Consider the following 27500-nt stretch of genomic DNA (forward strand, 5'->3'; position numbering starts at 1 on the left):
TGTCCGACTTTGTTGATAGACTTATCGGCCCGTTTCCCAATGCTCAGCAATCCTAGACACCAAACAGATTCACATATCACTATAGCCATACCTTATTCCCACGAACTACTCGCCTTTAAGTCATCGTGTCCTCCACCTTCATGCGGACCTGTACAGTACATCCCAAACTATTTTCAATAATTTCATTAAAGCAGTTCTCAATTCCATTCTTCTACAGTATCCTCTTTCTCACTCTTCCCCTACCCTTCAACTCCTTTCGCATACAGGTGCTGTCTGAATGAATTTGCCTTTCCATTCGCTCCACATGGCCTTCTTGTGTGTGTTGGTTACACATATTTTCGATATAAGAATTCATTAAACAGCACAAGAATGAATGTCTTGGACTTGTGTGCAGACTAAATAAAGAAGAGATTCTTGGGAGCTGTCTACCATTTCAAGGATTCGGCGCTACAAGCCGTAATTTGGAAACAGGTGTGGCAGAAGTTGTAATCTGCCAGTTTCTAATAGTTGTTTGTGCATCTTTTGATGAGCGTCGGCATATTTAGCATTTCTGCAAGGCTTCCGAATGCATTTTGTCGCAATGGTCTCCAGACAAGGGATATGGTGAATTTTACAGGGGGTCCATGCAGTATTCTTAAGTATATAGATTCATTAGAAATAGAATCTGATTACAATTTTCCTAAGGCAAGATTTAAGGTCAGTTCTTTTTTTTTTTCTGTCCATCTCCTGTAGAGCGCTCCTCGAAGTATTGCAAGCGGAATTCCAGAAACTTATAAGTGACTCAGTTGCCAATGACATTCAGAGAGGGGAGAGTGGCTGAGTTTTCCGGTACTCCATGTTAATCATCATATCGGATGTTTGGGTGACTATGTTATTTTCGTCTGTCGTCAGAAAGGAGAATTCCAAAGCTGCCGAGCACCAAACAGAAACTGGATAATAAGTTCCACATGGAAAATTACCTCTGTTATGCCTTTACTTTGCGACCGAACCACTAATATCCCAGTTGGTGGCAAAAATGCAATACCAACATTACCACTGATTTTCAGTGTAAGATTTGAGTAATAGCTTGTATGTATGTACCGCTTCTTTAGTACAACCTGTTCAGTTATTAAAATCTCATATCCAACATCCCCATTTGAACAATGTTTTCTGTCTACTTTCGCTAAAATATATATATATATATATATATATATATATATATATATATATATATATATATATATATATATATATATGTATATATATATATATATATATATATATATATATATATATATATATATATATATATATATATATCTATATATACCTATATAAATATATATATATATATATAGATGTGGGCCACTTTTTTTTTTTTTTTTTTTTCGGGGATCACAGAATGAAGTCTTTGGGAACCACTGCTCTATAATGTGGCAAGAAGTTAACCGCATCCAACCCATAAAAACCATCCATCAAATACTCGTATCTGGATCTGGCGTAGGAGAGAGAGAGAGAGAGAGAGAGAGAGAGAGAGAGAGGCTTGATATAAAGTATACATATTGCCTGCACAAGTGGCAATTGTGTATTTGCAAAGTCTCGGTCTTCCCCTGCAACTAGGCCGCGAAACAGGATGTATATTCAAGTCCCCAGCTGTATTGCCTCATACATATTCGCATGCTCGGTTTTAACCCCTCCACTGGGAAGTAGCCCTTTAGAATTTATTATTAATTAATTAATTTATTTATTTATTTATGCTACAAGACTACAGGTTTTTCAGCCAAAGCAACCCCATTTATGATGTAATAACAAAAAACTCTGTTTGGCATCTGCTGTTAGAAAAGTCTTTATTAAACTGAGCAAAACACTTAGGTGGTAGGAAGAAGAAAACAAATGACGCCCACATGCAAAGGAGGTTAAAAATATAGTTGTTGTTGAATTCTTACAAATGTGTTGTACAGTTCAGTTACTGATGCCCGAAAATTCCGCCTTTTAGTTCACCCCTCAGCACTACAACACGGAAAACCAGTTAACTCGGAAAACTTCAGCCTGGTTGGTTTGTTTAGGTTGGGGGTAAATTTGGTTGGGTTAGGCCTAATTAGATTTGGTTAGACTAGCTACGTTAGGTTAACCTGGGGTAGGTTACATTAGCTTAGGTTAGGCTACGTAAAATTTGGTTAGGTAGGTGAGGTTATGTTACCTTAGGTTTGACTACGCTGTTAGATTAAGCTAGGTTCGGTTAGATTAGCGTAGGTGAGGTTGCGTTAAAATAGGTTTGTCATTCAGTCAGTTCTGTCAACAGCTTAACCTAGAAACCTTCACCTGGTGGGAGGATGCGCATAAAACAAGGGGAATTGCATCAGTCTCCCTGCGGCTGCATATTGCCGGAGCTGCTCTCCCGCATAACGTGGTTGAGAGGGGAGTGTGTCGAGCGGCTGGGTGAATTACAGGGGTGTCGTGTAACTGGGTAGTGTCATCTCTACCACCAATTCAGTTTAGAAGGCTTTTTTTCTGTCTTAGCACCTCTTGTCTATAGCTTTAGGTATTTCAGAACCCCCCCCCCTTTCTGTGTGTGTGTGTGTGTGTGTGTGTGTGTGTGTGTGTGTGTGTGTGTGTGTGTGTGTGTGTGTGTGTGTGTGTGTGTGTGTGTGTGTGTGTGTGTTTCTTACTATTTCCAAACGATTTCTTTCAGCTTTGGAAAGGTTCTCGTACTGGAAGGGATTAATAAACTGTGTCTTACTCCTCTAGTCTGAAAAGTCTCTCCGAAGTTAGTCAAGTCGTATGGAGACAGCAAATAATAATAATAATGATAATAATAATAATAATAATAATAATAATAACAATAATAACTCTGTAACGCTCCTGCAAACAGCCACTAGCCTCCACCAACTGGTTTTTACTACGACCTTTACACCATTGGGGAAATCTGGATTATTTTTTTTCTCTTAGCAATGGCCTATACCAGGACACATAACCTGGACAATTCAGATTCCTTGTGCAGGCCCCATTAGTAACGACGACCAACTTATCTCGTTCAGAGCATAATACTGATATGACCCTTACTGACCTGCCCTTCCACTGCGCATAAAGGATTTGGATTTTTTCTATCAACAATGGCCCATGCAAGGACACATAACCTGGGCCCTTCAGATTCCTCGCACAATCTGCGGTTCTTCTGGAATCGTCTTGAGACTCTGAGGCCAGAACAATAATAATACCAGCTAAACCATTAGTCTCCACATATGCAATAGGAGACTCATAATACCAGATACAATAATTATCTCCACCTGTGCAGTAGGTGGAGACTAATAATAACACGGAATAAACTCTTTGGAATCTGTTCGTCAGGTTTCGTCTATTGTCCCGCGAACCATCTCTTGTTTCTTACAATGACCTTGACGTCATTGAGGAGATTTGAATCATATTTTTTTTTCTATCAGCTATGGCCCATGCCAGGACACATAACCTGGGCCTTTCAGATTCCTTGCACATTCTCCGGTTCTCCTGGAATCGTCGCGAGACTCTGAAGCCGGAATAATAATAATTGTACCTGCTAAAACAATGTCTCCACCTATGTGGTAGGTGAAGACTAATAAAGAAACTACGAAATACACTACGAAACTGAAGGAATTAAACACTTCAGAATCCTTTTAGCTTCATTTCTTTTGTTTATTCTTCAGGATTCTTTAGTCTATATTCTTTTATTTATTGTTACTGTGCGATTATATTCTAATTAGGAGTGTCTGGTTTTGAAGAGTTATTTTAAAGCTTCAACAGTCTTCCACTAACGGCAACTCTTTTATAACTGGGGAAGGGAGCGCTCGGCAAAATACTGCATCATATATAGAGTAGTCCCAGTATAGCGCTTCTCCTCCACTGCACCGGGCGACTTTTTGTGTGTTGCACAGTCTACGCTGAGTTATTGTTTTCATTTCCTACTCCCGCTGCCACACCCACGCCCACACTAGCAAACTGAGCAGTCCCAGAAACACACATTCGCCAGCTGAGTTTGTAGTGGGGCGCTATTACAGACCACCCTTTGTAACTCCACCACATCGAAAAATCTTTAGTAAAATGAATAAAAATCCTCTTATGGAGGCTAGGATTAACGTGTCTTAAATCCGAGGCTCACGGGTGTTCTGGGCTCGAAGTACCTCTTTAAAGACGAACAAGGTCGTTGGGAGTAGGAGGGTCGTAGGTAGAACTGGAGTAAAGTATCCCTCAACCCCATGACCCATGTCAAACCCTTGGCGTATGTTTCATTTTATTCTTGCCAGGATGATTTTTCTATTATCTTTTTTCTCTAACTTGGAGTGACTTCGTTACTCTGTATATTGAAGACTGAACAAGAGATCAACAGTGGAATAGAATGCAAGAAGCGATAAAGTGATGTGTAATGGATGTAGAGTCGTAGTACTGTCTTACTCGTATTCCGTCACTGATGTTCTTGGAATTGGCTGCAACAGGACAATAATGTAGGCCAAGTTAATATAGAACGACTATAGAAGTAGGAATGACCTCTCGTACTGAAAGAATTAATGAAGACTGTGTACAACCCTCTCCATATCTGAAAGTTTCTCCTAAGAACCGTAAAAGCATTTGGACGTGACAAGAATAGAGAAGAAATAAGTCGCCGGGTTTATCCGGGTTAACTCCGCCAAAAGCTGCACCTGTCTTCTGTTCTCTTTCCCCCTTTTCTCCGTCGGCTGGGCTTCAATTTCCGCTATTCATATTTACCTTCTCCTTGCCCTTCTCCACTGTTTTCTGTGCTTTTCATCTTCCCCTTATTTTACTGGTCCCGTCGCCTTTCCTCTCCCTCTTTGAAGTTTAATATCGCCGTTGCTGTCGAGGTTACGAAGCTGGAAATGCGTGTCGCCTCTACAACGGCTTCACAATATTACCTGCCATATCATCTTAGCGCCGCGCTTTACTCTCCTGGGAGCCCCCCGGGAGTCAGGGAAATGGGTGTTGACTGATAAAATTACCTACGCTTTGAATAATGGAAAAGGTGGTGGGTGTATTAGGTTTGCCTTGGCTGATCTTTGGAACTAGGGAGAAACGGGATAAAAAATTAATATGATACTTACGGCAGCAATGCATCACATATCCTAAGGGGGATAAAACTCTTTATTAACTCTTCTGCAGGGTAGTACTTAATGTAGCCTATAGGATGTTGATTCGCTGTTCAAATTGCCTAAGCACTAAATCATGGAAAGAAGGTGGGGTGCATTGGTTCTGCTCAGTTTGATCTTTGACACTACGGAGATGGGAAGTAAAATAAATAAAAGTATGTAGAGTATATATGTAGTCTGAAGTTACATTACCTACCACATGGTAATGCTGTATGGTAGTGAGACCTGGGCAGTGAAGGAGGAGGATATTCGCCGGCTCAGACGTACATAAATGACAATGATTAGGTGAATGTATAGTGCGTCCCTGCGTGCAAGGTCTGGGGGGGCTGGGTTCACGATGGAAGAGTTGAGAGGTAGGATGGGACTGGAGTGTATTGGTGTTGTGACGAGGAGAGGTAGACTGAGATGGTTTGGACATGTGGAGAGGATGGGGGATGATAATTGGGTGAGGAAGGTGAGAAGTGTTAATATTGGGGGTGGGGTTACGAGGGGTAGACCGAGAAAGATATGGGACGAGGTCATTAAATGTGGCCTCAGGGTTAAGGGACTGAACAGGGAGGCTGCAGTGGATCGTGCAGCATGGAAAGCCGCCATTAGGTGACCAAGGCCGACGCATGCAAGCATGTTGGAGCCTTTAAAAACGAAACGAAACGATGGAGAAAACCACACACGTGTTTACGGCTTCAACAAGATAGTTTATTGTAGTGCAGGGTGTTGTACAAGATCCCCTGAAATAAACTATGTTATTAAAACCTGAAAATCTGTGGGTAAATGTTTTAGGAAAAACAGAAAACATGTTATTGTTCTAGGATGTGCCACGAGTCATAGTATCATATTATAAAGCCCTTGACTCCAGTGATTTTTTTTTTTTTTACATAATCTACCTAGGATTATAAACGAAACCCCTTACTAATTCTTATGCAAGGTAGCATTTAAGAACATAGATTATTGAAAGCCTAATTAAATTACGTACGCGTTGAATTATGGCAAAGATGATGGGTGGATAGGGTTGCCCGGGCTGTTTGGGGAAACCAAAGAGAAGCACAATAAAATAATATACGTCTGGAAATATTACGTTACCTACTTAATGGAGGAAGCAGTCTCATTATTAAATCTTGCACAATGTAGTTTTTTTGTAATACAAGGAGTTTACTGACTGATAAAATTACATAGGCTCTGAATTATGGAAAAGTGGTGAGTGGATGAGGTTTGCCTGGGTTACTCTTTGGCAGTGAGAAGTGGAGTGAAAAAAAAAAAAAATCCCTATTAATCTTTCTTTTTCTTTGCCGGCCAAATAATTCCTTGCTGCCCGATCAGAAGAGTAGGAGCCCGAGGCTAGGTTACTCAATATCGACATTTAAGGCAAGGGTGACCGATCTTGCATTCTTCAGTGGTATTATATGAACAATAAACCCCAGCCATTCCTTGAGGGTTAGCCTTTTCGAGCCCAATCTGGCTGGAGCGTCTTAACCCATTAGACCACCTGGTGTTATGTGGTTCACAGGAAACCATTTGCTTTGTAAGTTAATGTATTCCGAAGCTTGCACTGCACCGAGTGGGTGAATAGTTAGCAGCAAAATTACATAACGTGCCCCAGGAGAAAAGCAGACTCATTAATAATTTTCAAACAATGTAGTTTTTAACAGTTCAGGGTGGTGACTGACTTAAAAGTGAACTTCATATAAGATTACAAGAAAATAATATGTTGTGGCCATAAGTCTTACTGCTACAGTATAAAGGTCGTGTTCTTGGTAGCAAAGGCGGTTTCGTGACGCATGCTTTTTTTTTTTTTACACTTTATTTTGTATGATGCACCTCCGCATTCTCTTGTGTGCTAATTTTATCGCTTTGATAGCGATAGAGTTCAGATCAACAATATATACAAAGGATATTGATGTATAATATACAGAGTAAGGAGCTAGGGAAAAAGTGTTACGAAATCTCCCAAACCACTTAGAATACGACCCTAAAAATGAATAAGGAAAGTGTAGTTAAGGCCTTAATTTACGACTACCAATTTCAGTGTGTCTGTAAGGAGATTTAGTGGTTACACTGCATTCCAGTCTAAACAGAGGAATCACCAACGAGGCAGGAAGGTCAAAGATTTTATTTCCCTTCATATGTTTTTTTGGAATGATATAAAAATAAATAATACAAAAGCGAATGAATAAAACAAATAAATAAATTGGTGTTTGCTCTTTTCTTCTTCATCTCGATTAAATATTATTATGGAAGTTAGATTCGTTCAATATTAGTGTTAAGAATGAGATTACCATTACTAGGCGGGCTAAGTATACTCTTCTTACTGTAACGAGAATGTGATGCTAATCACAAAAAAACAATGTTGTGGTAAGGGTGTACAGTCGTAGCATTGTCTTTTCTGCCAGTGAACTATGTGAAATATGCTGCAAATGAACGAATATCTGGGGCAAGTTAGCGTGAAAATGGTATAGTGCTTTTCACAGAAGAAAAGTATTACGAAGCATAAAGAGATATTCGCACTGAACCCAAGAATATTTCTCATTATTATTATTATTATTATTATTATTATTAAGCTGTTTCATGATATGCACAAAAAAGGTTTAATCGAGAGTACAGTCGACCAAAAAAATATAAAATGTAAATACCATATTATAAGGCATATTATAATAAACTATTTGAATATTGTTCCTCGAAGCTTTCCTTAGCTAAATGAAAACATCTGCAACACACACACACACACACACACACACACAAACACACACACACACACACACACACACACACACACACACACACACACACACACACACACACACACACACACACACACACACACACACACACATACAGAGAGAGAGAGAGAGAGAGAGAGAGAGAGAGAGAGAGAGAGAGGAAATCATCAGACTCAAAGGGTTGTAGATATTTTTCAGAAAATATGAGGCTGCAGCTGGAAATACTCTAATAATGTATCACCCGCAACGGACAAAAATATGGTACTGTTGGATTCTTTAATTGAATTCTCAAATGTGAAAGAAGATGGAAACTTGTGACTTCAAGTGAAAATATTACGTACGCTTTGTAGGAAATTCTTGAAAAGACGATATTTCTTGTGTAAGGTGGAAAACTGATATATACTGTTTGCTCACCGGCTTATTTAAGTTTCTGGAACGGGGATTGAAACGTATATGAATTTCTGAATGGGATTTGTGTCACATCTTTTGTACTGATAAGGAGTTTGAGTCATCTGAAATAGGTTAGAGTCATATTTAAGTTACTGACAATTGATTTGAGTCATCTGAGAAAGTGTCCGAGTCATATATAAGTTTCAGGAAAAGGGGTTTGAGTCACAGACAAATTTTTAAAATGGCTTTTGAGCCATAAATATGCTTATGAAAAGGAAACTGAGTTATATAAAAGTTTCTGAAAAGGTATTTGAACCATATATAGCCTACTGGAAAGGAGTTTTAGTTATATATAAGGCTCTGGAAAAGGGCTTAGTCATGTATATGCATTTGAAAATTGGTTTATGGTATATGCAAGTTTTTGGACATGGGTGGATAGAGTTTTGCGGCGTATTTAAATTCCTAAAAATAGGTTGACAGCCCTTATCAGTCCCTGGAAAGTGGTATGAATAATAAACATGACAACGAAAACGGTCCTTTTGATATATTTATTGAATTCTGGAAAAGGCTGACAGTTCGTATAAGGTTCTGAAAAGGCGGTCACATGTAAACTGTATAATGAAATAGCCTCTTGGTTGTTGGAAGGGACGATAGTGGGCAATATATCGAATAATAATAAGAAACGGATGAGTGCAGATCACGTCGTTTGTAATGTATTAACGATTGACATCCAAGTAACTCAGTGGCAACCCTGAGACTGAGTGAAAGGAAGAGGCTACAGAACATGTGACTATGAAATAAATCCTAGAATTAGTAGGGTTTGGTTTAAAACAGGATGGTCAGATAGGAGAAAGCTGGGAGAAGTCTTCAACTTGTCAAAACCTGCCTCTGTTTGCTGATAATGGTGATGTTGAGAGAGCCAAGAGAGAGAGAGAGATTATTTCTTGGAAGGGGTCTAAAACTTCATTTTTTTAAATGAAAACGGCGAGAAAACAGCGAAGGAAGTAATAGGATAACTCATACAGGAGAAGACGTCGGAGGCAGAGAAAAACTAATCAGAGGGAAGTGTTATTCATCACGACTAAGAACGTTATTCATCAGTTATGCAAGAGAGCGAGCCGGGTATGAAATATAGCCGTGTTGCCCTTCACTGGGAGTTGAAAAATTAACCACTTCAACACGAGGACGTTTCTTTAAATGATTTCGCTCTTTGCTCACCGCACGATTTTGTTCATTTGATTCATCTCTTCACTCTGAGGACATCAGTTTATTTTTTTCTTGTAACTTTCAAAGGCTTTTAAGAATTTTTTTTTCTTTTTGGAAATGAAGGAGACAAAACGTCCAGAATAAGAAGTATTTTCAAACGAATAAGATCGTCTAGACGTAGCATGAGCAGTACCGTAGTAGCGGTAGTAGATGTTTAGTAATAGTACTAGTAGTAGTACTAGTTGTGGTAGTAGCAGTTGTAGTAGTAGTAATAGTAGTAGTAGTAATAGTAGCAGTAGTAGCAGTCATAGTAGCTCTGAGAATAATATGTCCAGTACTTTTTTACCAAGTTTCATTTAAATCCGATAAACACACACACACACACACACACACACACACACACACACACACACACACACACACACACACACACACACACACACACACACACACACACACACACACACGTTGATCAAAGCATAAATACTCCTCCCGGGCCCGGGTATAAGAGTCATTAATTATATGCATCCGGTGACAGTTGGCTTAAAATGAAAAATAATGTCATCATGGGAAAAGGCATAATTCTGAACTGTTCCCGCGTGTCGCTTGGTTTGTGGCGATTGAGATTAACATGGCTATATATATGTTTTCTTAACCCTTGAGGACTGTAAAGCATGTAATTAATTTTCCTCTCAGACGTCGCTCTCACCGAGGGAACAATTTCAGTACTTTTGTGTGTGTGTGTGTGTGTGTGTGTGTGTGTGTGTGTGTGTGTGTGTGTGAGTTATTCATGAAATGAGAGTAAGGCACTGATAAAGAGATTTAATGAAGTCCACCAACAGTGTATCTTCAGCTTAGAGACGTACTCTTGAGAAAAAAAATAAAAAGTTATTTAGTGAGAGAAGACCTAATTTTCGTATGATTTTTCCAGCTTATTTCCCTTGTCGTATTAGTCTGCCATTCCCTATTTCATATTTTGTGATCATGGTGAAAAAAAAAAATAGTGGAAAAAAACGAGAGATTGCAAACATAGCGCATTCTTTCAAACTACATACAATTCACTGGAAAATTTTCAGTACACTTTCTTTCTCATTTGGGGGTATCGTTCACTAATTTTCTGGGGGGACGATATTAATGGGGAAAAAAAAAATAAAGGCTGAATAATGTAGCCTCCTCCTTTAGTGTACTCTCTCAAATTGTACCCAGTCCGTAATGCTTTTGTTTTTTCCAACACTTTACCTTTGTCATTTTGGTCCTTTGTTCTGTATCTTTTTTTTTCTTTCTTTCTTTTTTCATGCTTTTCTTAGGTTTTATTTTTATTTTCTTCCTCTTCATTTTCTTCTCCATTTTTTTCTCCTCCTCCTCCTCCTTTCGTCCTCCTCCTTCTTCTTCCTCTTCTTCTTCTTCTCCTTCTTCTTCTTCTTCTTCTTCTCCTTCTTCTTCTTCTTTTTCTTCTTCTTTTTCTTCTTCTTCTTCTTCTTCTTTTTCTTCTTCTTCTTCTTCTTCTTTTTCTTCTTCTTCTTCTACTTCTTCCCCATAGTCTTCTTTTGCGATATTGCAAGGTAAGGCTGGACTGCCATTCGAGAGGACGTAAGATCTATTCCAGGCTGTGTTCGGGCGCATTAAATTAAAACACTGAACAAACTTCCCAGATAACCCATCTAGATGTCACAGAAAAAAAAAGAATAATAATACCATCACAAACCTCCTAAATGAGACAGCTCCAGCTTGTATTCAGTATGGACGGAGGGATACAAATGCTCACAACCTACTAACTGATGTAACCATAGTTTGTATTCATTTTGTACGGAAAGTAAGAATACTGCTGGACTTTGGGAACGGACTGTGTAATCTATGCCCGAGGTGTTTTTGCTCTTTCCAGATGATTTTTATAAGGTTAAAGCCATGTTTTATAAACTGGAAGTCGCAATAAATACAACGTCCTAAAACTTATTTCACTCGGGGGGTCGGTCCTAAGCTAACTAATATCGTCTGGGGATAGCAAGTACCACTATCAAAAACATAACCGTAACATAAATACCGAAAATCTCACTGTTTGGATTAAATATAGCTTTAATTAATTCCTGCAACATCTGTCTTCATCGATAGGAAGTAGCAGAAATATACTAAAATTAGACCCCATCGCACTGAAGAGGTAAAGGCAGGATAAAAAAAAAAAAAACTGCTGGCTTCTGCTGTGTCTACTTTCGCATTGATAACATGTCTGTTACTTTCCTCCCTGACGTAACATGTCTAAGAGACTCATCTATGGACAAAGCAACGTACAAAGCCTACCTCAGTTTAGGGACATTCGTCAGCAGAGGAAAGTGAGAAGCTTAAGAGGAGAGACAACAAACAAACTTCTTCCCTTTACTGCACAATCTAACCAGGCTGCTGTAAGAAGGTGACCGATGAGATAAAGCCCATTAGTATCTTAAATTTATTGGTCTCTTTTTCCTGTAGAAATTTGTACAATTTGCCGACCAAAACGCGGCCTCTAATCCACTTATTCTAAAAATTTGTCGCGGTCCTAAATTGCAGTTATATATTCGCGGGTAAATCCGTACCCCGACACTTTGTTATTAATTATCATTTGCATAATTCCTGGTGATACTTTAGCGCAACCGCCCCCACACACTCCCTTTCCTCCCCCTGCTACTCTCCCCCTTCCTTCGTTCTACACCTACCCACTTCTCCATCCTCTTTCCCACTAATCTCTTCCCCTCTCGTCCACTTCTCCTCCCACTGCTCTCATTCCCCCTTTCTCAACCACTAGTATCCTTCCTCCTATTCGCTCCTCTCAACCCCCCCTCTTCTCTACCAATTCTACTATCATCACCACCCTTCATCCCCCCCTCCGCTCTCTCTTCTCTGTTACCTCCCCTAATACTGCTATCATCCACCCACTCCCCTTCCCTGCTCTTACCCCTCCCTCACAATCAGTCTACACAATCCCACACACCTCTCTCCCCACTCTCACCTGTGTTATTTTGACACCACCAAGAACACTACAATGGCACCCACCTTTCTCCCCTTAAAACCTTGTGTCTACTTTCCTCCTAATTCTGTTCTCTGTCACTACTACCTCCACCCACCCGCTTGCACCTCTCTCTCTCTCTCTCTCTCTCTCTCTCTCTCTCTCTCTCTCTCTCTCGTCCAAATTGTATTCCTCCCCTCATCCCCATACAATTTTCTTGCTTTTCTCCACCGTCAGTACTTACTTCAATACCCTTACCAGTACAAGTCCGCCTCTCAGCCCATGTAACCCCTACATCACCACTATTCCCCCCAACTCCCCCACATTTACTCTCTCACACTCTCAATCTACCCACACTCTTACCCTGGTTCCCATAGTTTCCCCTTCCCTTTGCTCCTCTCTTAGCCATCCCATACCCCCATTCTAATCGTTAACTACCACCAATTCTCGCCTCTGTTACTACTCATCCACACCCATTCCAGTACAATTTTCTTCCCTTTCAACTCCCCCTTCCCTTCTCTCTCAGGCTCCACCACCTCACACTGCCAACTTTACCCTTCACTACCACCCCCCAGCTTCTATTCCTACCTCATAGTCATTGTCATCCCACACTCCAGTAATATATCTTCATCATTTTTCTCATTCAGCTCCCTCCTACTGCATTCCCACCACCATCCACATTCTCAACCTTGTCCCTAACCATCATTTCCTTACACACCCTCCTTTAACTTAATCACCACTATCTCACACTCTCACAATCATCCCTTATCACCATACACTCCAACTCCCACCTCTTGCTCTCCCACACTCTCCACCATCCCATAGTCTCACCCATATCTCTCACTGACATCCCTCATCACCTATCCCCTCTCCTCTCTCCCACATTCTCCCCCATTCTTCTCCACCATTCCCTAACTCCCTCTTTCACTCATATTAATATCTATCAGTCACCCCATCCACTTACAACATCCAGCTGAGACAATACGGAATATTCATGCATTTCGAAATAACGGATCGTTAACTGGCTCCCTTTGTTAAGTCAAACTGAGAATGTGTGTGTGTGTGTGTGTGTGTGTGTGTGTGTGTGTGTGTGTGTGTGTGTGTGTGTGTGTGTGTTTATGCTTTTGTCTGTTTCTGTCACTAGAACGATAATAGATATAAACCTAATTCTATTTGCACTAGGTCGGGGTAAGTTCAGGGAGTGTCATAAAAATACCAAACAATGTTTTGACGATCGCGCATGACGCTACGGCGCCAAATTGTCGGGAATCACGACACATGAATATATTGGAAAATAATTTTTTCGACTTTAAGATCATAATTGATCATTGGGGTCTGAATAAAGGCACGGAAACAGAGATAATGAATGGTATTTCCAAACCTTTTGTAATGGAAAGGCAACTAGTCTCGCAAATTTTTGCGGGCAAGCGTTGGTATATAATATCTATCTATCTATCTATATATCTATCTATATCTATATATATCTATCTCTCTCTCTCTCTCTCCTCTCTCTCTCTCTCTCTCTCTCTCTCTCTCTCTCTCTCTCTCTCTCTCTCTCTCTCTCTCTCTCTCTCTCTATAACTATATATATCTATATATATATATATATATATATATATATCTATATATATATATATATATATATATATATATATATATATATATATATATATATATATATATATACAATATACATAAATTAGCAGAGGTACTCGGCGTTGCCCGGGGCAAAAGGCGAACACTCCAATCTTATTTATTCTGGTTCAGTCTTTCTTTCTACTCCAGAAAGACAATGTACTTCTTATGCTTTTGAAGAGGGATTATAAGAGATCCAGGAACCTTCTATTTCAGCTTTCACAGACTAACGCTCAGTATTTGTGCGTACTTTTTTACTATCACCGGTGACTTAATATGACCTCCGACTCGTGACCTTAAATGACCTCGAAGTCAACCTCACATAGCTTATGTCCGAACTGGAGGTCATGTGAGTCTCCATGCCAAAAATTGGCCTGAAGAGGTATCCGGCGATGACCGAGCCAAAAAGGCAAACACTCTTCCGGTGAACTCAAATTATCCGGATCTGAATTTTAGCCCCCCTAAAACCATCACTGGGCCACCCTGATTTAGAATATTTTTGGGTCTGGGGGTCTTTGGCCATTAGTTTGGGCGTGATTGAAGGCCAAACAAACAACGTAGTTCTTATATATATATATATATATATATATATATATATATATATATATATATATATATATATATATGTGTGTGTGTGTGTGTGTGTGTGTGTGTGTAAAAAGTCATACATACATATACCCATATAGCACAAAGTTGGTGAGGCGACGACAAAAAACTTGCGCCAGTCGTTGGGAAGTAATTAGATATGAAGGCTGAGGGGTAGGAAAGTCGAGACAGTCATAAGCAAGTCATTACGGTACCCTACAACCCGCTGGGGGAGAAGTGGCCAACTGGTGCTGTGTCGTAAGAGCAATTTTCCCCGACGTCGCGACACTTCCTTTCACCATAAGCACGGTGATCATTTTTCCCAGCGTGTGGGACGGGGCTCAGGGAGGCGGCGGAGGATGATGGAACAGATGATGGGGGAATATAAAGATTCGACGCGTAGGAACCGAAAGGAAAAGGGAGGGTATAGGGAAGTTTGGGTTGTGGATAATGGCAAAGTTACTCCTGCTGAGATACTCTGGTAATGAAGATACACATGGCGGTAAAATGACAAAATAGATTCGTCGCGTAGACGACGGTAAGTAACGGAAGTGTAGCGGAAAGTGTTGTTTGTGGATGGTAGCAGAGTTACTCTTGTGGATGGCATAGTGTGGAAGGAAAGATGCACGTGAAGGTAAAATAAGGGAAAGTATAGATTCGTCACGTAGAGAAAGGGAGAGTAGAGTGAAGTATAGGGAATGAGTTGTAAATAGCTAAGCAGTGACGCCAAAGCTAAGTACAGGGGGTCCATAAAAAGTGCTCCACTGGCAACTCGCCTGATGTTATCTTACGTGTTGTAAGGACGGCTTAGTCTCCTGGAGTGGGAGTCGTTGTTGAGGTGTGAATAGGAAATTAATCAATGATGCAGGGTAGACACTGATAGTGGTGGTAGAACCGTCCCCTCAACATAAGTATCTTCCGGCGGAGTAGATAAGGGCCGTTATATATGGATCACCCTATATTATCATAAAATGCAGGCAGCTACGGGAAAACGAAAAGAAATTTAGATTTAAAATTCGTCGGTTTGTGGTAAATTATGGTAGGGAATGCGAGAATAGAGGGAATTGTGGATCATTTGAAAATTATCAATACTGTAGAATTTTATCCTGATTGGGAAGATAGACTGTATATGGTAAAAGGGAGGAGGAAACTAATTTCCTTGTAGGAGTAGACAACGGTAGAAATAAATGAAGCAGAAGTGTGGGTAGCGAAATTGCTGTTTATACTATAATGATCATGGAACCTAAGAAACTGATGATAGTTGGTAAGCGGTTACAGAAGACTTTTAGTAGCAGTTGTCGTAGCCCCAAGTTTACCTGAAAGGTAAACACAGTAAACTGCAGGCTGAAGATACCCTTTTCAGGAAGGCCTCCATCCTCCATTCGGGGGATGAGGAGAGCTGAAGGATATTTGTATAAATGGGCATTGGAGACCCTCGGCTTTATTGGTAGAAGGCGTCCCTCTTTAGCATCAGTCACAGAAAAGAAAGGAAATACAGATTCTTCATGTGAAAGTAGACAGCGTAAAGGAAAATGAGAGTGTCTGCAGAGGGAAGTAAGGGTAGTGGCTGCGAGTAGGGACTGGCAAAGTTACTGCTGATAATAATATAGAGTGACGGGGGAGACTGTAAAAAAGATGTGGCAGGGGAGATAAGAAAGTTGAGACGGTAGTGGACATGACAGATCTGGAATATAGAAGTGAAAAATGTTTACGTGCGAGAATAAGAAGTTGATCTTTGAGGCTGACAACGGCAGTCGAGACGTTTTGACAGACGGAAATAAAGGAGTAAAACAATAAGTTGGGAACGACACGAGAAGAGACAGACATGTGATCGTGTTAAACCAGAGATTACAAAGGGAGAAAGACATTAGGGTTGTGACAGAGAGAAATGGGGGATAGAAAAGATGCTAGCTGAGCGAGACGCATGAAGGGATGGGAGAGGGGATATAAGCGAGCAATAGTGGTTTGATGGATGATAGAAAAGAAGAAAATACAGAAGATGATAAATAGAAGATAGAAATTATGCTGCGGCAGAGAGAAATGAGGGAGTGAAGAAGATGACAACTTAGAGAGGACAGCACTGGGAAAAAGATGGATGAGCGATAGTGCTTAGAGAAAACAATGACGTGCAAGAGGAAGGGACGGAAGATTAAGAAAAAAGATAAAAGTGAGACTGCGCCAGAGAAAAATGGGTAAGAAGATACGGCAGAAGGTGAGAGAGGCCCGTAAAAGAAAAAAAAAAAAAAGAGACAGGGGACAGACGAGTGATAATAGTCAGAAAGGACATTGAAGGAGCAACGGGAAAGAACAAAGTAAGGGAGTAAGAAGACTCCAACAGAGAAAAATGCAAGAAGACTGAATGTGACAACTGAGAGATGCACCAGAGGAAAGATGGGCGGGCTAAGTGGTTAGGAAGGGCAGTTGGAGGATGACTGAACAGAAATGAGGTTGTGGTAGAAGGAAATGAAGAAATAATGAATAAGACAGCTGAGAAATATACCGGAAGATATAATGCAGGAAGAGAGAGGCAGAAACGGTAATGGTCAGGTAGGACGGTGAAAAAATTAGTAAGAGGCTGGAGGTGAGAAAGGAATATAGAAATTAGGTTGTGACAGCAGCAAATGATGAAGTTGAGAAAACTGTACTATTGTTGTTGTTCTTGTGGTGGTGTTGGTGTGGTGGTGGTGATGGTGGTGGTAGTCCTAGGTTTATCTGGTGGCGAACTCAGTGGACTGCAGCAAACCGGCCACTTTACTTCATCCGAGTTCTCAACGAGATCCTTGGCTGAGATTATGTTAAAGTATTGTCTGTGTTGTGATACTGAGTTACATGAGGTGAGTAACTGTGCTTCGAGTACGAGCGCTGTGCAAAATGCATATATGCCACACCAAGAATGGGAATTAGTACAACTGGAGTCATAATTTTGAGGTACATGATCGGAACATTGTGTGTGATATGACAAGACATGTAAGGTCCTGTAAGTCATAGTACATGGGCATGAATGGCCCGTAAAATATATTCGTAACGGTCAAATTACAGTGTTCCAGAGGCATTTTCATAGTACCTACAAACGCTGATAGTCCAAGCCTCCGCACTCCCAGCTCCTAAGTTCAGTCGTATATATGCTGTCAGTTCTTCTTTTATTTCATCTCGAAACCGAGTGAAATCCCAGAGTCTTGTTTAATTATAAAACCTCAGGTGGATTAGAATCTCCCTTGACCAGCCCGGAAGCCTCAGAAGTGGAAAGTAATTACTGAAAAGGACTGCATATTTAGAGTTAATAATTTTTTTAAAGCGTCTGGAATCTGAGTCCATACCTAATGAGATCTTACTATATCAGTCTGTAATATTCAGGCAGGTTGAAAAAGGTTGGAATCTTGCTTTAATTATTCAGAAACGCAAGAGTGTAAAGGAACCGATAACCCCTCCTGTACGTGAAGAATGATAGCAGGCAAAGGATTAGGTGATGAGATGGGCTGTAATAGAGGGAACTACGAGATATAATGTGGACGGAGAAGGCATAACCGAGGAGATAAAAGAGGGAGACAGAGCAAGGGGAATATCACAGAGGGAGATGGAAGAGAGGAGATGAAAGAGAAGGGGCAGAGGAGGGGAAATGATAGAGGGGGAGAAAGGGAGGAAAAATGGTCGTGAAATGTGAGAGATTAAATTTGGAGAGAATATGAGGGAAGCAAAAGGACTCACTAGGGTTCTAAAATGGAATGAAGCCTCGCATAAGACGGCACATTTATAAACCCTTTTAGTTTTAATAACCTGAGCAGTTCCCTTCTGCAGTAATTCTCCACTGTTACGCAACGCACTCTTCCCTCACGCTTTGCACATTCCTACACGCTTTTCGACACTCTTCCTCACACACTTCCCTACACATTTCCCGCCCCCTGCACACTTCCTTACACATTTTCTTCACCTCACGTACTTGTCACCCTACACACTCCCCTCAACACTGCACACTTCCCTACACACTTGTCACCCTATACACTTCCTTCACAATACACATTCTTCCCTTTGGTCTACATAATCTTGCACACTTTCATTATTCTACACAATTTTCTCACCATTCACAACCCCTCTCACTCAGTTCATTCACGCACACTAACCTCATCCTGTCCACATCTCTTACTCGACATATTTTTCTCACCCTACACACTTCCTTCACAATACACACTCTACCATTCACTCAACACATTCCTAAACACTTAACCCACCTTACACGCTTCATTCACCTTCAGCACTTGCCTCACCCTAAATGACTTCTCTCACATATCACCTAAACTCTTCATATCATTCGTATACTTCACACCTTCCCTAAACTTTCACAGAACCCTCACCCTACACATTTATTTCACCCTGTTAGCCCTCCCTCATTCACGTCCATCGACACAGTAAATATCAATCGTCTGTCTCACATTCTTTCCTCATCCTACACAGTTCCCTTACCATACACATTTCTGCACCTTATATGCTTCCCTAATGCTACCCTTTTTACTCAAACCTGGTCCAGAATTGCCCTCTCTCAGTCTTGAATACAGAGTTGCAGTAAGAAACTATCAATAGAATATGATATTAGTCATGAAGAAATGCTGTGGAAGGAAGTAAAGGAATATTGAATGTAGCAAGATATTGGCAATAGAATATGAAGCTAGCCTTGAAGAAGTGCTTTGGAATGAATGCACAGCCACAACAAAGTCTTATCTTGACAGCGAGCCACGTGAAATAAGCTACAAGACGATAAAAATCTAGGCCAAGAAAAGGCAAAAGGACTACAGCCACCTTTCATTTACGTCTTTCGCTTCCCTCGCACTTCTTACTTTCCTCTTTACTCTTGTCTCGAGGTTCATATTCTTCATCTACCTCACACGTTTTTCTGACGCTACATACTCTCCTTCACACGCAATTCTCACATCTTATGCGCTTTCCTTCACACGCACTCTTATTAACCATTAACGACCTCTCTTCTTACGTTACATGTTCCTCATCTTACACACGGTATGTTCCCCTAGTCTGAATATTTTTGTTCATCCTTCAGCTTCTTCCTCACCACACACACACACACACACACACACACACACACACACACACACACACACACACACACACACACACACATGTTATCTACCCTCCTTCACACCCTGTACACACTCCACCTCCTCACTCGTCACTTTCCCACCAACCCGACTTTATTTCACACACTTTACACTCACCCACACTCTGCAGTCTCTTCCACACCCTACACGCTTATCCATACCCTGCACACACTTTCACACCCTACACTCTCCCCCACGTTCTACACACACCTCCTATTCTACACACTCTCCCACACCCCACACTCACTTATGCCGTACACACTCTCACAAAACCCACACCAATCCTCACCCTCCACACTCTCCCACACCCTACATTCTCTCACACCCTTCACTCCCCCACATCCTACACTTTCCCACACCATGCACACCCTCCCACACCTTACACACTTTCACACAACTTACACACTCTCTGACAGCCTACACACTTTCCCACACTTTACACACTTTCCCACACTTTACACACTTTCCCACACCGTACTCACTCTTCACACACTACACTGTCCCCCACACCCAAGACACTCACACAAACTCTGCACATTCACCCATACATTACTCACTCTCCAACACATAACACACTTCCCACACCTTATTCTCTCCCACATCCTACACACACTAGCACACCCTACACACTCTCCCACATCCTACATATCTTCTCACACCCTACACATCATCCCATACCATACACACGCTCCCACAACCTACACACCCTCTCACACCCTACACAGTCTCCCTCACATTACCCACTCTTCCACACGTTACACATTTTCTCACACCCCACACACTCCCCCGTACCCTGCGCACTTCTCTTAGCGAAAACCTCACCTAAGCTAACTGTAGTCGTCTGGAGACAGCAAAACCAAGATGAAACGAAATTGCTGAGAGTAACTGTGCCTTCGTCCTTTCGAGCTAAAGAAGGAAGAAAATACTGTGCCAAAGCACAGCCTGGATAATAACATACGTATTACATAAACGCGAATAAATATAAGCAGATAAATTATACCCCAGTTCCAAGTATAGATGCTATAGAATCGTGAAAAAAAACAAAAAAAACAAAAAAAAACAAAGGAGTATCAAATGCATCACTGCGATATTTTTTGTACTTCACTGTTGCTATTTCCAGGCGAATATGTTCACCATAAGAGAGCACAATAATAACTCAGGGGTTAATGAAGGCTATATCGAACCCCATCAAGTTATATAGGCTCATTAAGATTAATAAGATCCCCTGAAGCCTGCAGGCATATGATAAAAATGTCTCCGGAATCTAGGAGTTAATAGGCTATACTTACTTGCATACTTATATGAATTCAAGGATTTCTCTCAAGTGAACAAAATCACCTGGTGGTTGCCTAAAAATTAAGCTATTTTCATTCCTCTGTGTACTAATTCTAAGAAAAAGCAAACTCGAGCTACTATTCCTAAGAAAAGCAAACTCGAGCTACTTTCTCTTGACTTTGAATGATACGATTTCTCTCAGGTAAAATACAAAATCTGGTGTTAGATTGAATGAAACAGCCAAGATTTTTTTTTCTTTTTTAATGTAGGAGTTTGATACGGCCTTAACGAACCCTTTCACCACTAGGACCTTACCCTAAACTAAGAATAGAATCTGGTAGATGTAGGTACTTTTATAAATAAAAAATAGAAAAAAAAAACTTTACTTTCTCAAAGGGGTTAACGATTGCGAATGAGGACGACGTGTGTATTATATTTTTACATAAGCCGGACGACTCTACAGTATTTCCTTATGGGTAAAAATAACGGTGTAAACAAGTTCGTGCACCTTGCTTTTAAATGCATCACTACCAGACATCTTATCCAAGATGATTAAAATCGTCATTAATTTTAGTCATACTTGCGTATTTGTTTACATTAGACCCATAAGATCTAATGTATACCAAATTATGTTAGGAGAAAATATGCGTTTCTAATTTTTCAGATTATTTACAAATAGAGTACTGACTGAATGAACAAAGATCGCCGATGGTGTTGTACTAGAAAGGGTTAGGTATTAGATTCACTCCACTCACTAAAGCACACAAGACAATATATATATATATATATATATATATATATATATATATATATATATATATATATATATATATATATATATATATATATATATATATATATATATTCCATTGCACTGGTACGCTTCCCTTCAACTTTTAAAAAATATCCAAGTCATTTTATTCGCTGCCCATCCTCACTTATTCTGCTAGTTCCAGTTCCAGGTAACGACTTCCCTGGGTGAAGGAGTATCCTTTTTTTTTTTTTTTTTATGAAAGCCATTTTTATACCTGAGTAATATCCTTATAGAGGAGCAGCTTAGTATCAGATAATCAGGAAACTGCAATAATTAGCATTTTGCATCAAAGTTTGTTTTCATGCTTCTGTAAGCATAATTAACCTGAGGATATTATTTATTATTATTATTATTGTTATTATTTTTCCAGTTATTTAGCTCAATAAAGCCTCATGACAGAGGACAGGTTATCCAAGGCTGCATCTAAGCCTTCTAGCTCAAAAGGCGAATCATAATCTGAATAATATTACAAGGAGTCAGCTAAAAAGGACAGATCAACTGAAAAGCTCCACCTGCAACATCTGAAGAGGAAAGATGCAACTCCACACACACACACACACACACACACACACACACACACACACACACACACACACACACACACACACACACACACACACACACACACACACACACACACACACACACACACGAGTAGCAATCCTTTCGTCCACAGCGGAACGGCGGTGCTTTCCCTGGATGAATACCTGGTGTGAGCAAACTGAAATTCAATGGGGGCTCTCTTTCAATCATCCTTACTCCCAGGTGATGCAAGGAGAGAGAGAGAGAGAGAGAGAGAGAGAGAGAGAGAGAGAGAGAGAGAGAGAGAGGTCTATTTGTGTGTGTGTGTATGTACATAAGTGGTTTATGATGTCTGTGGGAGTGTGTGTGTGCTTTTAGTGACGATTACGTCTGTTTATGGCTGCGTAGGCGAGTGTGTGTATTTTTTTACCTGTACGTGTAGGTGAGTTTTTATGATGTTTCTCTTTCTGAGCTCAGCAGTCCACCTACGCGTCCTCACCAGATAGGTAATAAACTTCCACTCATGGCCGTATTTTTTTTTACGTAATTATTTTGCATGGACATGAAAGTGTGCTCCATGAGGTGCGGCAGTCTTTTTTTTTCATGGCCCTCCAGTATTACTGACAGAGTTAACATTTTCTACCTCTCACCCACATATCATCCGTCTTTTTCATTTCTTTAAACCAATGGATGTCATGGGTTGCATTAGAGAGCAGTGGCAACAAAAAATGTCTATTCTTTATGGAATGTAGGTGGGCTCTGCGAAGCGTTCTTAAACAAATTCTCTCACAGTGATCACTCACTTGGTTGAACTTTTACTGGAATGTTCTACAGCTGGCTGATATAGGGCGATTTCCTAGCGTTATCTACAATGCTTAATTATTATAACATTGAGTGATAATTAAGAAAAATCACATAAGGTATTTACAACGCAGTTCATATTCACAGTCTCATTAATGCTTCTGTATGAATTGATCTTACTATCTCACGATCAACAGTTCATTCCACAACCAATTGACAGCCACCTTTCCCAATTCATTGTGTGTGTGTGTGTGTGTGTGTGTGATGAGAGAGAGAGAGAGAGAGAGAGAGAGAGAGAGAGAGAGAGAGAGTGTTTCAGTTGTTGCAAAAATCCTTTATTATCTATATTACAGTGATGTCCTTTGTATATACTTCATGATTCGTACCATCAATGTTACTCAGCCTACAGAGGAATTTTCATAGCAAAAGAAGATTAGAATTAAAACACAATAGCCCATCCCCAACACAAAAATAATTCTTCAGTTACACAAATCTGTCTGCCAAACAACATGAAAAATTATTTCATCCTCGTGCTGAACAAGTACATATGACGAACTACCACCATTCGTAATGTAATGATTTGTAGCTAGACAAATAGGAATGCATCAGTTTTACCCCTCACTGGAAGGATTCGGTATGGTATTAATGGCTGAAGATATAGAGAACCCTGGACAAACAAACAGGGGATACATCTGACCCCATCCACTTCACATTTTAACAGCTCTCACCAGGCCAGACACATCAGGTTATATGGGAAAAATACCACTTGCCCTGCCAAGAAATTGATTTATCGAGAACGCAACTGACGCCACTCACGTCAACATCCAGCAGCCCCTACCTTTCATATTCTTTTTTGTTCTTAGACTACTGTACCTACATTATCCTACAGAGAAGCGACAGTCTTTCTATATGGGGAAAAAAACCACTTCCGTTGCAAAAAAATAAATAAATAAATAAATATACGATTCCTTATATTGAACGACAAATACTGTAACGGGCTAGTTATCTGACTCTTCTCACTTCAGATTTCCAAAACCTTCACTATATTATTTATTTATTTTTCGCTAGTATGTCAGACTTCAAAAGCTCCAGTGCAATCATTATTTAATGATGGGAAGACGATTACAAAATTTGCAATAGGGAAAATTAAGCACGTGATCCCAGTGTTGAATTAGACCATTCATATTACATTTACAATAAGTGTTTGCTCTCCCTTGCACTTACTGAACTAAAGCAGTGGTCTGTCGTTAGTTATGGGAAATTGAAGGTTTGCACTGTAAAGAGACTGAAGTCAACGTTATTAAGGCTGGATTAAGTACGACACCCAAGTGTTAAATAGAAGCTCCTTTAGGTAAAAAACAACTCTCCTAATCAAAGCCACCCATTCATGCATCATAAGCTGAGCTCCTTCCTGGCATATTTTCTTCAGCTATTAATAAAAAAGAAAAAGGTGTTGGATGGAAACATGCTCTTGAACTCCTTATACAGCAAATCTCGCTTTCTATAAAAATGTATTGCAGTCCATGTGATGGTAATCCTTTAGTATTTATGGAAAACAACTACATTTTTCAGAGGTCGTTTTCACAGTTAACACTGAGGCTCTTGTGACTCACTGTCAGCTTAATAAACTGGATTGTCTTTGGGTGGAATTAAAAAATATATAGAGCCATCTTAATTGAAAAGGTTAGTAAAGCTGAATTAGGTGAGGGATCTAACAGACAAATAAATATAATGCCACAGAACTATTCATGCTCTAAATTCTTGTTCTCAGTAAATTTCGAGTAAACCCGCAGTACATTCAGAGATTGCTGGTATTTAAAAAATATGCTCTTAATTCCTGCACTTTCTAAATATGTGGTGAAATAACACTACTTGCAAAAACTACTCGCACAATAAAAATCCGTGCCAAACTAAATGGATTCCTGATCATTGACCTGGGAAATCCATAAATTACCTGTGTGTTACAGCCTGAAAGATTACACCTAAATACATAAATACATGAACCCATATTCGGCAAAATATACTGGTTGCTGGTTGTAGGTCATGTGTTATGCCGTGTCGGATGGATTGATTAATTTGGTGTGCATGTGTGTGATGGGATAAATTTTTTTGTCGCAATAATAAATAGCGTATGCAGACGGAATTTATTTCACCTATGGCCGATTTCTACCTACACTAATCTGGCTTTGTAGGTTTTTGCGTGACTCATTTTTCTTTCTATTATTATTATTATTATTATTATTATTATTATTATTATTATTATTATATTTGTTCGGTGGAATTTTGGTGGTTTAGTGTCGAACATCCATGAGTACTTCAGAGAATATCCTGACCAGTGCAAAGTACAGTGGTGTTCTCATTCTATCATCAGATAATTTAAATTAATTTACTTTCTCTTTCTAGAATCTTATATATATATATATATATATATATATATATATATATATATATATATATATATATATATATATATATATATATATATATATATATATATATATATATATTAGCAGAGAAAATGAGGTAGGAGGAGAGATTTCTTTTAAACCTATTCACCTCTTACTACCTTAAAACAATTATGTACAACTCAAGAGGGACTCTTTGAACTATGTTGGTCAGATGCAGTCCTCAGTAACACCAAAACCTTACTGCTTTCCTCAGCTGAATATCACCTGCTGTTTCCAGTAAAAAACTAACATAATATCCTTGGGCTGAAGTAGTGAGGCTGACAATATCCGACGACTTCTGAAGCGCCTGAAGAAGGTAGAACGTATACCTGTCCTCTCTGCCTCGTTGCTGACTTCAGTTTGTTCAGTGAGATGCAGGCTGAGGAAATCTAAATCACTGGTAGTTCCATAAAAACCGTTTAAATTACAATTTTGGCTTCTGTCTTCCCTTCGCTACGTAACTCCTTTAATCAAGCAACGTATTATGCTATATTTTTGTAGTTACATTCATGCGGCTTTATTACTCTTAGGAGTAGCTTTCAAAAAGTCTCCCGCCCCTTTATTCCAAGTCTTTCCTTGGATGAATAAAAAATGTGAAAGCAATAAGAATGAAAAATACACTACCGCAACAGACTGAAGAAGTTTGGGTTTAAGCAAACTACCGCTACAATCTTGTTCTTAATGTCTTTAATATGATGAAGTTTTTGTTGCTCGGAGACTGTCTTCAGAAGGTTTGATTCAGTTCTGGAGAGACTTTTGCAACAAGCGAAGTTAGGTAGCCTTCTGTCTTTATTAATTTCTTCACGACATAGGGGATCTCTTCAGCTAGATAAGATAGTTTGACGATAGCAAAGAGCAAAATGTAAACAAGAGTACTGAGAGAGCACATACCTCACCCAAGACAGCCCACCCCTCACTGTTTTCATTCTTTTCATTACCTTGACCTTGACCTTTCATCCTTTTCACTCCCAAACAGGCATGAGTTTTTTTTCTAATGGTCCTCAATCTTTATTCGAATTTTTTTGGGGTAATTAAAATCAAGTACATTTCTATACGTTACTAACAAAGAGAGAGAGAGAGAGAGAGAGAGAGAGAGAGAGAGAGACAGACAGACAGACAGACAGACAGACACAGACAGACACAGACAGACAGAGAGACAAACAGACAGACAGGTAATCAATTGAAGCTAAAACACAATCTCATTTGGCGGAGAAAAAGATACCCTTGAGGTGAAGCGATTAAAATAGAGACTACATACTCTTTCTTCTTCTTCTTCTTTTTCTTCATCAACATCATATTCTTCTTCTTGTTCTTGTTCTTCTTCTTGTTCTTCTTCTTCTCCTCCTTTTTCTTCTTCTTTCTTTTTCTTCTTTACTTTCCTCTGCTGTGCTTTACTTTATCCTCCTCCTCTTTTGTCTCTTCACATCTCCTCTCACCCAAATACTGACTTACCTTCCTACTTACCTACCTGCCTACCCACACCTGCCTAACTGCCTCACCTGCCTATTCCCCAGAGCGGCCTACGTCTGTGATGGTGGTGGACGGTGTAGGTCGAACCCTGACCCCCGGACCGACTGGGGTTGTCACAGCGGGTCCTCTCAACCAGTCCAGTCCACTACTCCTTACCTGCAATGTTAAAGGAGGTGAGTACGTTATTATTAGTATTTGTACAGTATTAGTATTAGTACTGTAAGTAGTTGTAGTAGTAGTAGTAACAGTAGTAGTAGTAGTAGTACGGGAAGGAGGAGGAGGAAGAGGAGTAGTGGTAATATTTATTTGTATCATTATTATTATTATTTTTATTATTATTATTATTATTATTATTACTGGTAATTATAGTCCAGCCTCCTGCTATTAGCTGCCATATCAAAGCAGGTGAATGTACTTTCTTTTCTTGGATAGTAGAAGCCCAATCCAC

General features: G+C 39.8%; 1 protein-coding gene across 1 annotated transcript in view; it reads left to right on the forward strand.

Annotated features, from left to right (window-relative positions):
• The window catches only part of LOC145409229 (uncharacterized), a 259152-nt gene that overhangs the window by 88816 nt on the left and 142836 nt on the right, over positions 1 to 27500 (forward strand). The window contains exon 5 of the mRNA XM_080279712.1: positions 27097 to 27225. Within this exon, the coding sequence (XP_080135838.1) occupies positions 27097 to 27225 (129 nt within the window). The remainder of the gene's footprint in view (positions 1 to 27096; positions 27226 to 27500) is intronic.

This window comes from Coenobita brevimanus, chromosome 80, assembly GCF_032717465.1.
Source record: "Coenobita brevimanus isolate Jiangsu-jjx chromosome 80, ASM3271746v2, whole genome shotgun sequence".
In the NCBI taxonomy this organism is placed as follows: domain Eukaryota; kingdom Metazoa; phylum Arthropoda; class Malacostraca; order Decapoda; family Coenobitidae; genus Coenobita; species Coenobita brevimanus.